The sequence below is a fragment of the Mus caroli genome, chromosome 9 (assembly GCF_900094665.2).
Source record: "Mus caroli chromosome 9, CAROLI_EIJ_v1.1, whole genome shotgun sequence".
In the NCBI taxonomy this organism is placed as follows: domain Eukaryota; kingdom Metazoa; phylum Chordata; class Mammalia; order Rodentia; family Muridae; genus Mus; species Mus caroli.
Window position 1 is genome coordinate 65,830,112 of NC_034578.1, and position 18,222 is coordinate 65,848,333.

Here is an 18,222-nt window from a genome sequence, read left to right on the forward strand (position 1 = left end):
TAAGACTCGTTAATTATCTGGATTTTTTTTATTATCCAGACGTTATTAATACCTCTCCAGGATGTCTGTCTGCTGTAGATGAGCCTGTGCATTTAATATCAAAACTACCAGTGGGAATAGGAAACTAGCAGGCACACTGGAGTTCAGATGCAGCTAGGCCCCTTTCATGGGTTCAGAGAGTCCTTCACCAACCTGACCAAAGTTTTCTTCACAAAATAGTGGCCTGCCAAACAGTTTCTGGATCCTTCACGGAGGAAAAAAAAAAAAAAAAACGGCAAAAGAGCTTGAAAGAGACCTCTTCCCATAACACTAGTTACTGGCTAGACATATGCATCCTACAATCACAGAATTTATTTTAGACTCAGTCATATCTAAGACTGGAAACCCCAGACTGTCCCATCCCAAAGTAAAAAGCGCCAAGTTTGTCGTCTGGTCCTCCCACCTTCCTCCTTCCAGGGGGGTGTCAGTCAGCTTCTAATTCCCTTTTAGTTTTCCCCAGCCTCGGACCGAGCTTGCAGCTGCAGTTACCAGCGAGTGCCCCAACGCGGATAACCGGATTTGTCTCCTCCTCCCAAGCTGGCTGCGGATAGGAGACACCGAGTTACTGCCCCCGAGGGAATCTCAAAAGTAGACAGAGCCACACGTCGCCGACCGATCGTTTCTGTAGCTGGGTTAAAGAGGAGAGGGAGGATCGGGGCGCAGGAGGCACCCCATCTTTCTCCTCCCTCCCTCTTCTCCACCTCCCAAATTTGGCAGCCTTGTGTAGCTCCCGGTCTGGGGTCTGGAGGGTGGAGAGTGTGGGTGCGGGGGCCGGCTGGAGACGCTCTCGCTAGCGCTGCCTGTGGCCAAACCCGCTTCACGTCCCCTCTTGGCCGCACACGCGTCCACCGCCACTCGCGCGCTCGCTCGCGCTCTCGCCTGGCTAGGTCCCTCCTGCTCTCGCCCGTCTCCTTTTCCTTTTTTTTTTTTTTTTTTTTTTTGGTACCATAGAGTCGCTCTGAAAACAGAAGATAGAGGGAGTCTCGGAGCTCGCCATCTCCGCCGATCTCTACATTGGGAAAAAAAACATGGAGTCAGCTCCGGCAGCCCCCGACCCCGCCGCCAGCGAACCGGGCAGCAGCGGCTCGGAGGCGGCCGCCGGCTCCAGGGAGACCCCGCTGACCCAGGACACGGGCCGCAAGAGCGAGGCACCGGGCGCGGGGCGCAGGCAGAGCTATGCGAGCTCCAGCCGAGGTAGGAGACGCTGCGACCAGGCTCCGGGCAGGGGGGCGGCGGGAGCGGTGCGCCGAGCCCGGAGGGGACCAGGCACCCCGGGGGAGCGCGCGCTCGGGGAACGGGCGACACGCGGGGTCCCCGGGACCGGTGCACGCGCGCGCGAGCCTATCGTGGTGCCCTGAGCGACCGGCACCCCCGCCCCTCCCCCCGCGGCCCCCCACAAATGTTGCAAACTTTTGCAAGCCAGTGCTGGGCTTGCGGGAGAGGGCAATGGGGGACGGACCTGAGCGTTGACAGCCAGACGACTCCAACCCCACCTCCCCCTTGATTACATGTTTTATTTTCTGCAAAGAAGAGCTATCCAAATTAAATACGATTCCCCCCCACCAAAAAGAAACCGAGATGGGGGAGTGGGGGGAAAGAAACTTTTAAAGCGGTAGTGTCCTTTTAAGAAGGGGGAGGGGGTCTGTTTGTGGCTACTCGCTTTCTCGGTTACCTTTTCTGCTTTTGACAGTTTCCCTCATACCCATCCCCACCACCCCGCGGTAGGAATCGAGAAGTGTTCGAATCCTCCCTCTCCCGGAAAAGCTTGGAGGTTCGGGAGGAGTGAGAGACCTAGAAGTCTCAGGGGGCGGAAGGGGGGCGACGCGGGCAGCTTCTCTTCTGCAGCTCTGGGGGTAGGTTTGGAGGACAAGGCAGAGAGATCCGGGTCCCAGCGCGCGGGATGTTGTGGAGTTGATTTGCCCCGCCGGGCAAAAAGAAGAAACGTAACTTTGTAGCCGGGGGTTCGGAGCCCGCAGTCCTGGAGGAGGCTGGCAGGGGGCGTGTGCAGCGCGCGGAGGGAGGGCGATGGTGGAGTGGGGCGCTCCACGCGCGATTGGAGGGAGCGGCTGCGAGGCAAACAAGCCGAGAGAGAAAGCCGAGAAAAGCACCCAAACTTATTTCTGCTCTGGGAATCCTCCGCTCGCCGCGATGCCCAGCGTTTCTGCCTAAACCTGGGGTTGATCAGAGTTGAGTGCTGGTTGGCCAGGGCTAAGGAGGCAGCCCTTCCTGGGCCTTTGGTTCATTTTGTGTTAGTGTCTGGAGTGTGTGAAAGAGGGGACCTGGGGAGACAAGGGTGCTTGCTCCTCTCCGGGCGTTTTCCAAAAGTGGCCTATCCGGGGGAGCGCGGGTGGGGGGAAGCTGACTTCTTTCTTAAAGGTGTCAGAAGCTGCTGTGGGATCCCCACCCCCTCCTTCGGGGGTGGGGGATTATTTATTTGAATGCTCCTGGAGTTTGCAAAGAGCAGGAGGAAGCTGCAGCTTTAATTACTGTTGTAAATAATGTATAAATCACGCCTGTCACTCCGGAGGAAGCAGGCTCCTGCGAGCCACCCAGGGGCTTGGGACAGAGTGGATCTCTCCAGCCAGGTTTGGCGGCTAGGGGGGCTGTGGGGAGGCGAAGGGGGGACCGAGAGCCCCTCCCTTTCTCTTGGATGTGCTAGTTGGAAGTAGGAACATGGCTGATCATGTGCTGGCTGTTTTACAGTATTCTCCCCTCCCGCCCCACCTTAGCCACACCCCCTGTCCGGGAGCTTTCCCATTCACGGAATTCAAGTACAGTAAAAGCCATCCGGATGACATATGCTGCTGCTGGTGGTGGTGGGGTACCATTTAATTAAAGGCGACTTCCGAAGAGTGTGTCGAGGCTCTGTTTGAATCAGGGAAATGGGGGCGACAAGGACCGGGACGAAAGGAAAGGGGGGGTGTGAAGGCTTCGGGTGGGGGGCGGCCGCAACGGACCACCAGTTCTGCGAGTTTGTGCAGAGCTTTTGGCTGCAAGGAGTCTATTTAGAGCCCGAGATTTGGAATGCGAGCGGGTTATGTAACAGGGTTAATCAGAAACGCTGGAGAAAATCCCCTTCATGTGTTTGGAGGCTTTTTTTTTTTTTTTAAGAAGGGGTGCGCAGTGTCTAGTAAGTAGCTCTGATTTCTAGTTTGTGCCTTTCTTCTTTCTCTAGCCCCTCCCCACCTCCCCTGCTTTATTAACATCTTCAGGTGTCATTTCTGCCAGGTGTGTTCTTGCAATAAATGGGGTGGCAGGCTGCAGAACCAACTACAAATCTGTAACTCGCAAATTATATAAAGCCGGGGAATTTGGTACCCTCCCCCCGGCCTCCCCAAAGATCCAAGGAACAAAAATAGAAGCAATGTGCATCTTCCAGGATGGCCTGCTGACCCATATCCCTCTACCCCCTAGAGCCCCCACCCCCATTCTTTGATGAAACCCGTCTGTTGTCTGTTTCTCCAAGGAGATTTAATGTGAAGGGGGGAAGTAAGGCCCAGACACTCCACTCACATCCTGCACGCAGGCACTAGGTTACATAACAGTCTGAATGGAAAAAAGGAAGGTCAGACATGGAGGCATCCTTTAGCCAACACAGCAATAGTAATATCTTCCAGGAACTACTTGCAGTTGCAGACCTTGACCTCAGATGTAGTATCTACTTCTCAGGGTTGCCAATCTTGGTGTGTGTGTGTGTGTGTGTGTGAGAGAGAGAGAGAGAGAGAGAGAGAGAGAGAGAGAGAGAGAGAGAGCATCTGGGAGAAAAAGAGAGACTATGTAAGTATGCCGGGGAGTTGTGAGTGCTGTGCAAATGGGAAATGTTTGGGTTTTTAGATGATGTAATGGAGTTGGCAGAATATGCAACTCGGCTCCTGGAGTGTAAGCATAAGAAAATTGGAGCTGGCATCCCATATTAATGTTGCATAAATTACAATATCAGAAAGAAATTAACCTACACACTAGGTGATTATGCCTCTTAAATACTTAAAACATAAAGGCACAGGCTCAAAGCGCAAAGCAAACACCACCACCTCACAATTAGCCTGTGCCACCTCCTGGAAGGTGAGTGGAGGTCCTGGGTGAATTGGGAAGCTTCCTGACTCGGGAGGCGGAGGCGTTTTCCGAGGGGCTTTGAGGGCTTATTTGCAGCCAGCAGATGCTTGGAGTCTATAGGGATAGAGGGTGTATTCTCATGACATTGATGTGACCTCATGAGATATTACCAGGGTAGATTTGAGGCTATTGCTACATTCCTACGTCCTAAGAATCTAAGTATGAAACGGATTAGAGGCCTTCAGTGCCTGGGCTTTCCAAATCAGATGTGTGCTTTTATAATCTGGAAGCTGATCTTCCTGTGCTCCTTACAACTCCAAGGGAATGGTAGCAGTCTTAATAAAACCCTTCGATTTTCTAGAAAGTATTAATGACAGCTGGTTTCACTCTGCCCTGTCTTTACAGCACTGTGAAAGAGGCGGAAGAAAATAAAAGACAGGCAAGAACCAACATGATGGGTAAAAATGAAAGGAAAAAAACCCACCGTGAATCTTTAATTTAACGTGGCTTTCAGGGGCTCTAGGGAGCTGTGAGCATTGTGACCTAACTGCTGTTAGGAACCCTTTCCCAGAATCTCCATATTATATGCACACCAGAAGCTTACATATTGCACATCACTAAAGTTACCCTCACAGGACCCTGCACCACATAGTGAGTGGGTTCCCAGTGCTGGTGTGCAAGGCTTTTAGGACAGGCCAACCTAAGAGAGAGAGAGAGAGAGAGAGAGAGAGAGAGAGAGAGAGAGAAATCGAAACCAAAGGATGGGATTAACACTGAGAAGCTGGGTGGGATGGAGGGACAGCCCCCTGGAAGCTCAGCTGAGAGTGACTTAAAAGTCAATTAACAGGCCTGCATGGCTCTGCAACCCAGAGAGATGCTGGAACTGTGTAACTCCTATACTCTGGAAATGCTACCCTTGCCCTTCTCTCCAGCTCCTGCTGATCCATGTTCTGGAAGGTTCTCCTACCTAGAGATATGGCAACTTTTCTAGAGCTGAATGTTCAGATCCTTCTTTAGGGAATGAGTGGTAGTTTCTCTGGCTGGGAGAAAAATTCCTTTGCCAGAGGGATGGGATGAACTTTTTTTTTTTTTTTAATTGAAGGACTTGAATTTTCTGGGAAATTGCTCATAAAAGCATTTATAATTGTACTCTTTAAAATGCAAAGGAATAATTTTATAAAATGCATTTCATGATAGTTAGGGTAACCTTTTTGTTGCTTCATCCTAATTTCTTGTAAAGAATTGAATTATTAATCTAGAATTTGAGTTCTGAGTGGCTAAAATAGTTAAAGCACACCCATTCTCTCTTTTCTAAAACAAAGTGGCACTCTGAGAAGCCCTGGTCTTTAGAAAGTCTGTCTGTAACCCCGAAGTATGGCGGATGCCTTTGTAGAACCTGGGCTCTGGCAACTCGTCTCCTCTTGACTCTTCAGCACACAGTTGTGTGTGTGTGTGTGTGGGGGGGGGCGGTAGTCAGCAGCACACCACTTTGACACAAGGCAGACTCCTGAAGTGGGATGGAGAGGCACAAGGATATTAACGGTCAGAATTTCACCTAAGGATGACAATCCTTAGGACTTGTGGGGACAGCTTAATCACTTTTAGAAAAAGTGATTTTGGAATTTTTTTCCCTCTGTCTGAAGTTAACTCTTGATTTGCAAGTAAGAAAACCCATAGGCCATCCTATGGTCAGTGCCGGATAAAGTCTCACATTATTCCCTCTAATATCCCCATTTTGCATTTGGGAACTTGTGTGACTTTGGAAATACGCTCTGAGTTGGATGGTGTTGGCAATTAGATTCAGAGAACATGAACTCGATTTTTAAAATACTATTGTGTGCATACATTGTCATGTGTGGGCATTTGTGTGCATGAATGTGTGAGCATGTGGGACCAGAGGTCAGTGACAGGTGGCTTCCACATTCCCCGACCCCCGCACTTTACTTTATGAGATAGAATCTTTCACTGCACTTGGAGTTCAGTAATTACCCTAGGCTGGTTGGACAATGAGCTTTAGGGATTCTCTGATTGGCCAGTGATCTCCAGGGATCCTCTGATTGGCCAGTGATCTCCAGGGATCCTCTGATTGGCCAGTGAGCTCCAGGGCTCCTTCTTTTTCTGCCTCCCCAGTGTTGGGATCCTAGGTGTGTGTTTCCACACCTTGGCTTGTATATATGGGTTCTGGGCAGTTCACCAACTGAGCCTACTCTCCAGCCCTCATGTCCTATGAATTCTTACAGCGTGTGTTACTTTTTCAACGCCTTCTCCTCCTTCCCCATGCATTGCTTCCGCTCTGACCTCTGTGTTCCTGTGAGAACTTCTTAGCTTCTGTGAGAACTTCTGATCAGGAGGCAAAATGCAAAACTGCCTTTTAGAGATGAGTATAGGTGTGTGCATGTGTGTTCATGTGTGCTCCTGTATATGCGTGTGTGTGTGTGTGTGTGTGTGTGTGTGTGTATGTCCTAATATGACAATCATCTGCCCCTCTGCCCCTCTCTATGACTTCCATGAGATGATGTAGGAGCCTCTAAAGCAGGTGTCTTCCACTCCCTCATGGAGATCCCTGATCCACCCATCAGGATGAGTTATCACTTCTCTTAGAGTAAGGAGACTTTGAACTTGAAAGGACTTCAGCTACCAGAGCATACACTAATCTAGAATGTAGAAAACGTTTCCAAGTGCAAAAATCTCCCTTGCTCAGGGTTTAGGCAAAGTGGCCCGTCCCTCTTTCTTCCTCCTCCCCTCCCCCTTCTGTTTCTTATATTTATTTTTGTGCCTAATTTGTCATGGGAAATGTTGTTTAGAACAAAGCTGTTAAAACTTTTGAACCATGTTTTTTATGCTGTATATTAATAGAATTGTGTAATTTTTAGGTTGATGCTTAAAAATAACCCAGATGATTAGTGCTCAAGTCTTGGCTGCTATATGATAAACCACGGTTTTACGTTTTACTCTGAGGGCACCGAGGCATCGCTAATGAATTGATTTTTTTTTTTTCTGTCTGATATTCGATTAACACCATTTATTATTATTATTATTATTATCATGTCTTTCCTTTTTGTCTATTTCTTTTCTTTTTTGCTGTGTGGTATCCTTTCCTAGCCTAGAGAGAGAGAGCACCGGAAAGGTAATTGAATCTTTCCTTGGAGTTTCAGTGTCTCACAGTGCTGTGGGGTCACGGTTCTGAGCATGAATTCTGATTGTACATTATAGAACTGAGAATGGAGCTAGCGTTGCAGACCAGCTGAGGTCTGTCCTGATCCCACCTGGAAATGGTTTCTTTTTTCTTTCTGTGAAATCTTTAGCAGGACTATTCGCTTCCTTTTTTTCTATGTTGCAAGAAGCAAGTCAGAAATTAAATTAGTTGTTCTGGGTTACTGGAGGGTTTTACTTAACAGGAAATTGTCAACCAGATTCTAAAAGCTTTCTTTTGGTTATCTACTTTTTTTTTTTTTTTTTTTTTTTTTTTTTTTTTTTTTTTTTTTTTTGCTTATTTGAGACAGGGTCTCAATATGTAGCCGAGGTCTCAGGGTGATCCTCCTGCCTCAGCCCCAGGAATGCTCAGATTACCATTGTCTGCAAGATTCTTCTTATTTCTTTCTCTAGAGTACTGGCTCTTAACTTCCTAATGCTGTCACCCTTTAATACAATTCTTCATGTTGTGGTGACCCTCATTATTTTTCTTGCTACTTTATAACTACAATTTTACTACTGTTATGAATTGTAATGTGAATATTTGATATGCCACCCCCAAAGGGGTCACGACCCACAGGTTGAAAACTGCTGCCCTACAGTTATAGAAGATACTAAATCCTCTTTAAGTATTCAGGGAGGCAGTTCTGTTTACAAGTCCTATAATGTGGTTTCATCTCCTCTAATTCAGTGGAAACCATCATTAGCTTGACCATTCCCTTGGGGAGGTTGGGAGCATCTCTGTGGTAGGGAGCTTGCATACCTAGAAGGTTAGGAAGCTTAAGGGTTCACGCATGTAGGAAACAGTATTTAGAGGCCTGCAGAGAAAGTCCTTTCCAAGCTATGGCCTTTGAGAAGCATTTCTGGACCACAGTGCTGGCTTTCTCAGCATCAGCATTAGCATCAGTGTCAGCGTCAGCATCAGCATCAGCATCATCACAGAGTTGGCTCCCTCAGCATCAACACCATCACAGAATGGCTTCCTCAGTAGCATCACACGGTCACACTTGACCTAATGTGAATCATTGATTAGCTTCTGCTGCCTCTGACATCACTGTGTTTGGATTCTTGGTGTTATGGTAGCAAATTATTATTGTTGTTAATTTATTAACTGTTTTTGCTAAAAGCATCAAGAGGATTGTTTTTTAAAAAAAACATTATAAGAGAGGAAGAGGTTATAATAAAAATGAAGGTACCACAGTTCACTGGATTGGAAGACTGGCTTTCAGCCCCAGGTCTTCTATGCGAATGCGGAAAGGAATTACAGGGAACAATCCCCTGTTGAGGGACAAATTATTCCCCCCTCCAACAGATTTCTATGACTTTCATGACATGACATTATTAGAAATTGTGTTATCAAGTCACACGAAATGGAACACTAATGGTAACATTGTAGTTTCCCAGTGATGGGTTTATCTACAAAACGTGGATCCCAGTGGCTGGCTGGTGAGCTCTGGACTCATGGATGCTGACAGTCCAGGTTTCCCATACCTGCAAAGGTGTAGGAGGACCTCGGGATATCTTAGGGTGAATTTCTATCCACTCTCCCCTGACTCACCAGAGGCTGGAGTGAGACAGAAGTGTTATGGTTCAAATGCTACATTACCTCTCAGGTAGAAATGTCTTAGCTGTGTGATTGGGTGTTGGCACTTGCAATACAAATTGTCTCAAACTGTTCTGAAGTAAGAAAGTTTCTACGTGCAGCCACCGGTCACAGTAGATGAAGTCCACTGAGACACAAGGGAAGGGTACCACTTAGTGTAAAATCCTCAAGCCGGCGAAAGAGGTATGCACCGTTAAAAATATCTAGCTTACTTCGGGGGAGGATTTGACTGAATACTGATGGAGTTTATGAAATATGAATACAGTGAGTTGCTGTACGTAAGTGGTAGGCGTGTGTGAAAGAAGAAGAAATAAGATTGTGTATAAATGACACTCTGAAACTTGATGGGATTGTAACGTGACAGGAATGGTGGCATGTGAGTCCATGCTTCCCAAGGGGACAGACAAGCAGGCTGCAAAATCCACCTGTCAAACTTAATGTGGGACCAGAAATTATAGAAGAGAAAAACCAGTTGACTTGTCTTTATAGGCAAAGAACTCACCAAGGATAAACAGAGAGCTTGAGAAGAATAGAGATGAAATTTCCAGAAAGGGGGTGGGGGAGTGGGGGGATCCACACCAAAAAAACCTAGAGGCTAATGTTTGAATTCAGAATGAGGCATTTGCCAAACAATCCTCAGCGTTCTGGGCTACCAACCCTTCGCAGTGTTTGGTGTCGGGCTTATAGTCAAATGAAAGACAACGACTGTGAGTTTTAGTTGTACAAAAGAAATCACCTTGATCTCCCCCAAGCACACACATATATGCACACACACACACACACACACACACCAGGACTCAGAGATGCATAGGATGTCATTTCCCTGTCTTGTTCTGATTGATTGACAGCTTATGCTATATGCTTTCTTCCTGAAGGTGACTTTATAATCTCTAGGCACCGACATGTCTCGCTGAAGTCGAGGAAGGAGAACTCACAAGCTAAAGTGTGTTTCACTGGGTGAGGTATTTGGGGGGTAGGGTGGGAAAAGAATGGTGAAATGGGGCAAGGGACTCGTGAGCTAAGAAGTTAAGACGCCCATTGGGGGATGGGAATTGTGGGCTGTGGGTGAAGGTGGGGACAGAGACTCTGTGTGCCAAAAGCGGCCTCAGCAAGGATCTGGAATTTTAAATTACCTTTAACAAGGACGCTGAAAACGAGGCACGTTGACACTTTGAGAAGTTATGAGGAACTTGTCGAGCCTGCCAATCGGCAGAGGCAGGAGAGGGAATATTTAGAAGCACAGACGGCCAGAGCGGCTCTGAAGGGCAGAGAGAGCAACTTTCGGGGGCGTTGAGGGACTTGGTGGGTGTGCTTATTGACGCTTCCAATTAGTTTTAGAGAAACCTGAAGAACTGGACAAAGACGGAGGAAAGGCAGCCAGATGTGATCCTCAACTTCCAGAAGCGGAGCGCCTCTCTCATCCCTTAGGAACCATGGTAGTCACGGATAGGAATGAGCAGGTGAAAACCGAGCGGATCCTGAAACACCCAGTCACAGAGGAACCACGTATGCTTATCAGGCCTCAAACCTCTTAAATAAACTGCATCTCTTTCCATTTTTAGTTTTCAGTAGGGAAACCAGTGGATGATGAAAAGGCCCTGATATAGTCTGTGCTCCACAGGGGCATCCACATGCCAATGATATTCTCTCTAAAAGGGCAGGGCAGCTGGGAGGGTGAACTGCCCGTAACTCTCAATTGACCAGGTAACGAAGTATGGAGAGAGCTAAGCCAGAAGAAATAACTTGATTCCTGTGATGGCGCTCCGAGTGAGTTGGCTGACGTGACATGTATGGAACTGCTACGTTATGTTAGCTCATTCTGGTTCTCTCTCCCACTTGGGGTGAGGACGCATGGACAGAATGTGGGAACCTGACTGAAGATTGTGTGCAGAGGAACCAAGAGCTTCACCCAGATAGTATAACATTTCACAGTGTCAGAGATGACAGCCAGAGATTGGTGCGGTTCACTGAGATTTCTCAAGACCCCTACAGAGCTACTTGGAAAATGGAAGCTATGCTGAAAGAACTTCTGGATCATTCTGAACCTTGCTTTTGGACCTGAGTGTGGGGGTGTACTTTAGGCATGGATACACATTCCTCACGTTGCCACTACCCTTTTGTTAGGCAAAATGGGAGGGTGAGAGGCTGTCCTGAGACCTCTCTAGTCCAGCTCCACCCCAGGGGTGAATCAGAGGCACCTGCAAGCCTAGGATCTGTCTGAGATTACATCCTTAGGCAGAGACAGTGAGGCTGTGACCAAAGCCCAGATCTTCTGCTCTCTCATCTCATGCCCCTTTCCACTCATGTGCAGGTCCTCAGAAGTCCCTGGGGGAAAAAATACCGTCCCTCCCCTCCAGGAAAATTACCCTGTGGATATTTAAATGAATACACAAGGTCATCTAACCCGGTGTGATTCTGTTATGAATTAAAGTACATATTTATCTTTTATTACTTTATTTATTTATAATAAAACATATTTATTTTAATTAAAGTAGACAGTGAGTCTCATGTTTTGATTTCATAGAAAGTCAAGTATGGGATGCAGAGTTGAGCAGCTGATGTTGAGAACCTGCTGGAGCGGGCACAGCGGTGCACACAGTGAGCAGTGACTCTGCCCACGGAGGTCCTTCCTCAAGGCTGAGGGTTCAGGCTGTGCTCTTGATGGAGGTGCTTCTAAGACCAGGTCTGCAAATAGAATAAAATAAAACCTCATCACAGTAGAAAACTCTTTTCTCTTAAAAATGATTTATGTGCTTTTTTAACCCACCGTGTATGGTGCTGCTCATACACGCAGGTCCACTGGCACATGGGCAGCCTTTCAATGGCCACGTACCTAAAGGCAAGGGACTGTCCTTTGAAAGAGAGTTCGAGTGGAGTGTAGTATATGGGAGGGGTGGAAGGGAAGAAAAGGAAGAGGGAAATGATATTATAATCTCAAAAAAAAACTCTTTAAAAAAATGTAGAAAGTGACTCTCTCTCACCAGGCAGCCATTAGCTGCCAACAGATGCTCCGCTTCGGGTGGGGCCTTGCGAGTCCCTCTCTATCCTGTGCTGGCATTTTTAACTGGCTTGATCTTGCATGGGTCTTGTGCAGGTAACCACCGCTTGTTGTAAGTTCTTGAGTGCATTAGCAGTATCATGTCCAGAAGAGTGCATTCACAGCATGGGTTCATCTTCCTGCCTCATGTTCCTGAGCCTTGTTGGGGGTGGAGGATGGGGGCTAGAGGAGTAGGAAGGGGTGGGGGACTGTGGGGTGTTCCTACCATGGAAGAAAGTCTGTGATTTATTCCAAATAAAAAATAACATCATTCACTGCAGCCTACGGAGAATTGTATCATTTTTTTCTTTTGTAAAAAAAGTTACAGTGTATGCATGAATGTGCATCTGTATTTATTGAATACAGTTGTGTCAGTAAATGAACTTGGACCCACAAACTTTAATGAAGTAATAAAATGATCAGGTGTAGGTGTTGGCATTATCTGGTTTTCTTTTTTCTTTATTGAGGTTCCTGAATCCTGAATGTACATTTAAAAATTTTAATTAATTAATTAATATCCCCAACATGAATGTACAATTTTTATAGTGGGAAAACTTTTTTTTTCTTCTAAAAAGATGTTGTGTTATGAAATTGGGGGTACGCTGAAGGGTCTAGTTCTGAACTCACAGTCTTCCATAGCTTTCCATGATATTTCAGAATCATTCAGGTTTGTTCCTCTATGGACCAAGACATTTTGAAGGTCACGTTGTAGGAAAGGGGCATCCAGTCTGATTTTAGGAGGGCTTAGGCTTGGGAATTCCTTGGCCCTTGAAATGCTTGTGGTCTGATGCCCAATAAAATATGCACATTCTAAGCCACTTTGCACATGCACGAGCACACACACACACACACACACACACTCATACTTGTGTGTGTACAAATACACATACATACCTGGGTATGCATAAACAAGTACATGTGAACATACACATGTATGTATGTACGCACACACACACAAAAGCATTTTCACATAAAGTATTTCCATTTATCTGAGCTTCACTGTTATTTTTGTTTTCTTAAAATGCACATCATGGCCCTGAGAATTAGCTTCATTGCATATTTAGGAGATGTTCCTTAGAAAGATCAAGAGACCAGTCCTGGGTGGGAGGTAGAGAGAGACACTGTGGGGCCTTGGCATGGGATGCGAGGGGGAAAGGCCTTCACAGTATCTCAAGTGGAGCTCCAGGTGCTGCTCATTATGATCTGGGGGAGGACAAATAATATAAATACTCATTATTATAATCATACCATATCTGGATGCCATTTTTAGCATATACGTGTTATTACCCGATTACATGTATGAGTGCATCTGCCTTAGACTGGCTCAGAATACAAATTCTGGGATTCCCTCTGTGTGGCTTAGAGCAGACATGTGTGAGAACACATGGTTGCATTCCTTTTATTTTAGGTGTATGAATGTTTTGTTTTGCATGTGTATCTGTACAGTACACCACATTGTATGTCTGGAGTCCAGAACCTCAAATCCTCTGGAACTGGAGTTACCGACAGCTGTGATCTGCCACATGGGTGCAGGGAATTGAACCCAGGACCTCTACAAAAAGTGCTCAATGCTCTTGACTACTGTTTCATTTCCCCAGCCTCTGGCATGGCATTTCTTGAATTCAACAAATATTTCCTAGGACCTTTCTCTGGGTCAGGCACTGTGCTGTGCTCTAAGCAGCCTGCAAGGAAGCTGGATTCCTGCTTTGCTGACCTTTCCATTCTGGTGGGAATGCACATCGCTGTTACCTTAGACACTTCAGATGGTGTTCCTCCTTGGCTTGCTTTGCCTGTTTGACCCCTATGGCTTATGTGTCTTTTCCTGTCCCCTCCTCCCACCCTTTCCCCTGTCCTGTGCTCTCATCTCTTCTTCTCAGACCTTCTATGGCCAGCATAGATCCAGATAACATCCACCCCCTTACCTCAGAAGTTCCCAATATCTCTGTTTTTCACAGATACTGGATGTATGGATCAAGGGCTCCTTTAAACCATCGTGTGACCACTTCTCCCAGCTCCTTAAAGACTCTTCTTGTCTTTAAGACATCTTCTGGTGTCATGTCCTTTTTGTGAGCCTATTCTCCACATGACCAGGCGCACAGTTTATATTTTTACCTCTATACAATCTCTTAGGTAAAGTAGATCCATGTTTATTGTGCAGATGTTCTTTGCCCAGCTTGGTGCTTCTCAACTGCTCATCCACCTTCAGTGTTCCTGGGCTTTGGTAAGGTTTGGAGCCAGCTGTTGTGGTTTGTTCCATGTCTGTCTCTATTGGATCCAGTGTTTCCCTCCATGCCGCCCTCAGGGCTAATCCAGACCCCATCATTTCAGACCAAAATTGCTCACATTTTGAGATCTAATATACATACCTGGTTTGTTGTGAGCCTGGAAGAAGCGAGTGGTGGAGTGAAAGGTGCAGGTGCGTCCTGTGCTGTGTGTCCTAAGTGAGCTCATTAAGCTAAAAACTAGGGAGGGGGATGCTGCTGCCTTTGCTGCGATGATCAGTCCTGGTGCTGCTTGCCAAGTGCCTCCCAGCAGTGCTCTAATGACAGTGGTTATGATGGCTCCTTCCAGCAGTGCTCTGATGATGATGGTTACGATGGCTGACCCAGTGCTCTAGGTCTCCTTACACCCACCCGTCTCCTCCTTTCACTCAGGTCTTGAGCTCCCGTTGGGACTCAGGTCTTCGGCATTTTCTGCTTGGTTCTGTGAAGTGAGCATGAATCCCAGGGGCTTCAGTGAAGTTCCTGACATGTCCTCATGGCCAGTTCTCCTCCTGGGACTGGATCTACCCCCTATCATTCAGCTGGGTCACCATAGGCTGGATCTGTAAGAAGGGCATGTGACCGGAGTTGAACACCTTCACCTAATGTTAGGGTTGTCTCATGGTACCTCTCAGACCTTCTGGGGGACCATAAACAAGCCCAATCCCATCGGTTTCCTCTCTGTAGCCCTGCTCTTCCCATGGTTCCCACTGGCCTTTGCCCTGCTCCAGGCATGCAGGCTGGGATAGCTCCATCTTTCCTACGGATCAAACTCCGATGCTTTCTCTTGCTTCCTTTCTCATTGTTCCTCACCCCCCCTTCCCTTTTACTCACAGACTCATCCCTGTCTGCAAGGGTTCCATTCAACTTGTTCTTCAGTAATGCTCCACTCTGGTGACTGACTGCTGAGTCTTTAAATTGTGATCTAATAATTTACGTGCACTTTGCAAGCAATTCTTTCAGAGACTCCCAACCTGTTTGCATTCCTGTTACAGTAGCACAGCTGATAAGCAGGCAGCAGGAGAAATAGTGATGGGTACCACAGCGGCGGCACTGGGGAAACTCAAGAAGGTAACACTAGCAGGAGCGGAGGGCATGCCTCTGGATTATAGCATCTTTTCTTGGAGAATCAATTCCACTTGCCAAGGGTCTTTATTGATTTTGCTCGTACTTGGACCAGGATAGGTCAAAGTCAGAAGAGGGAGAGACATGGCATGCTCGAGGAAGTGAAGGGGGATCAGAATCCCATCTTTCTGCCAGGATGGTTTGCGTTTGATACACTGCGTGGCTTTACAGACTTAATTGGCACTGTGATTAGGTAGCTTTATTTCTTCATTCACACACATTGGAAGCTGATCCTAATATTCAGTGGTAATGAAAATAGAGTAACGCTGTAATAACTGTTCCATTGTAAAGCAAATTACACCATTAAGCATCTCTTTTGTCTAATTTGTGTTGGTGATAGTATGGGACCATACATACACACACACACACACACACACACACACACACACACACACAGAGGATAGCTGATATTTAAGAAATAAACTAGCAAAGACAAGTCCTATTCCAAAGATAGAATTGGGAAACAAGAATTGTTTACACACACACACACACACACACACACACACACACACACACGTACCTGTACACATATTTATATACCAACACATACAGGCACATGCAACATGCATACATGTGAAGCAGACTGAGAACACAGTAGATTGTACTGGCATGTCCTCTGGCCTTTAATGAACCTGAGCCCAGCCAGATGATCTGTTATAGCAGGCTAAGCTACTGATGGCACCAGCTCCTTTATCTTTTCTGTCACGCTTGAGGACTTTGATCCCCTGAGATCCTCAGGAATGTTGGTCATTTTCCTTTGTCATCTGTCCCTCCAAGGAAAGTGCCACAATTTGTGTAGCACTAAGATAGAAGCATATTATTGTGCATTAAGTCATAGCGAATCCTGAGAGCAGAAACAGGATCCAAGGAGGCAGAATTCAGTGTGATTTCCCATTGGGACATGCCAATTAAAAGCCTAAGTGGGTAGGTTCCTGTGACTGTGTCCCTTAGTCACAGGGTCCTGGCTTTGCTGGTGGGGTCTGTCTATTGGAGTGAACGTGGTTCCAGCACCTAGGCTGGTGTCTCTAGGGAGGTCTTAAAAACCTCCCTGTCTGTGTGTACTCTGGGTTGCTGTCTCCAGGACTTCCATCTCTAAGGTCTATGGAACCTAGAAGTTCTGGGTCACTATACCCAGGAGCACTGAGAAGTCTCTCACCTGCATTCATTCTAGGGATTTTCTTTGACAGCATGATCAACTCTGCCCCCTGCTAATCAGGCGCCCCAGAAAGACCTTGTCTGGAGAACAGATTTTCATGTAGTTTAGAACACACTTAACTTTCATAGAGAGAATGCCTGCTCTCATGACCACATTATTTGAAGAAAATCTGCTTTATAAACAACTGCACAGTACCTGTATCTGAAATCGAGAATGTTGATTTTTGAACTCCTGGAGGATGTAAATCAGAAGGAAGGCAACGTCAATGCCTGGCATCTGGATTAAGAATATAGTTAGTGGGGAAATTTATTGCAATCCTCCATGAGAAGATATCAATATCATCATGTGCCTAATAAAATGTTATAATGAAAATTACCACAGAGCTTGACAACATCTCTTTATTAATTGGCCTTTTCCGTGATTATTTTCTTAGTAGCAAATGCACTCTGCTTTTCTGGCTCATTAGTCATAATCCACAGTGAATTTCGCAGTTTGGTGTTCCAGCCATGCTTGTCTTCCTTTGGGCTCAGTCCTTGTAGGGCAGGCTTGTAGATTTTCTACAGAGGATGGCCTCACATCTCTGTGCCATTTACTCCTGAACCCATTGGGTTCCCTCATGATGCCAAAGACAGGACTGCAGCTCCCCGTGAGAAGGCCAAAGGACATAAACCCGAGATCCAAACAAAAGAACATGCTTACTCTTAGAAAGCTTTGGATTTTGTTTCAGACAGGATGCTGTGTAGCTCAGGCTGGCCTCAATTTTGCTACTTAGCTGAGTTTGACTTTGAGCTTCTGGTCCTCTTGCTTCTACCACTCCAGTGTAGAGGTTGCAAGCGCATGCTACCACATCCAGTTTATGCAGGGCTGGGCATTGAACCCAGGACTTCCTGTGTCATAGACAGACCTTGTACCAACGGAGCAACATCCCCATTCTGAAAGCTTCAGATATTTCAAAGCGGTGTCACGGGTTGTCTTTTTGATTCATCAAGTGTTTATTGATCCTTGACTTTTTGCCAGGTCCCAAGTTGGTTAATGAAGGAACAAAGGTGAATTATTGGGGGAAGTGATGGGTGGGAAAGACATGTTAACTCATTTTTTAAAAAAAAAATTCACAGAGAGGTCAAGGAACCCATTAACAAAATGTAACAGTGTGTAGAGGGGAGAGAGAGAGAGAGAGAGAGAGAGAGAGAGAGAGCAGTTGGAAAGGAGCCAGGAAGAGTTTGCTGATGCGGGTAATGTACCTGGGCTTGAGGAAAAATGGTGAGGGTTTTCTAGGTAACTCAAAAAATTCTGCCAGGCTGAGAGGGTCACAGTGCTGACAGCTCATTGATGTCATGTGGATGAGGTATTGCTTAGACTTCGGGAGGAGGATGTTGGTGAGGAGCAGAAAGTAGGGACTGAGAAGGTGGGCTGGGGCTGACTGAGGCATGCTGGGCCCTTTTCTCTATCACGAACATTGAATAAATGGAAAGTGTCTGATTTCTTTCTGGTAGATTCCTGAGGCATAAGTCTGTGGAGATGGAGAATTGACCATGCGGACCCCAGCCTAATAAGATACCCTCTGAGGCAATTCTGCAGGGCCAGGACTTGGAGGCAGGACTTGGAGGCAGGAGGCAGGACTTGGAGGTAGGAGGCAGGACTTGGAGGCAGGAGGCAGGAGCGGGGAATCTTTTTTTTTTTTTTTAATGTATTTTATTACGTATTTTCCTCAATTACATTTCCAATGCTATCCCAAAAGTCCCCCATACCTTCCCCC

At 46.6% G+C, this 18,222-nt stretch overlaps 1 protein-coding gene across 3 annotated transcripts in view; it reads left to right on the forward strand.

The window, feature by feature from the left end:
• The first annotated feature begins 1,036 nt into the window (after window positions 1-1,036).
• Rora (RAR related orphan receptor A) overlaps window positions 1,037-18,222 on the forward strand; it is a 731,210-nt gene continuing 714,024 nt past the window's right edge. The window contains exons 1-3 of one of the 3 annotated variants that reach the window (XM_029481370.1): window positions 1,037-1,233; window positions 9,763-9,844; window positions 10,220-12,034. In XM_029481370.1, the coding sequence (XP_029337230.1) occupies window positions 1,068-1,233; window positions 9,763-9,844; window positions 10,220-10,235 (264 nt within the window). In that variant the 5' untranslated portion in view covers window positions 1,037-1,067 and the 3' untranslated portion in view covers window positions 10,236-12,034. Of the gene's footprint in view, window positions 1,234-9,762; window positions 9,845-10,219; window positions 12,035-18,222 lie in introns of those variants that run through there. The other 2 variants (XM_021171875.2, XM_029481367.1) reach the window with 2 other exon arrangements.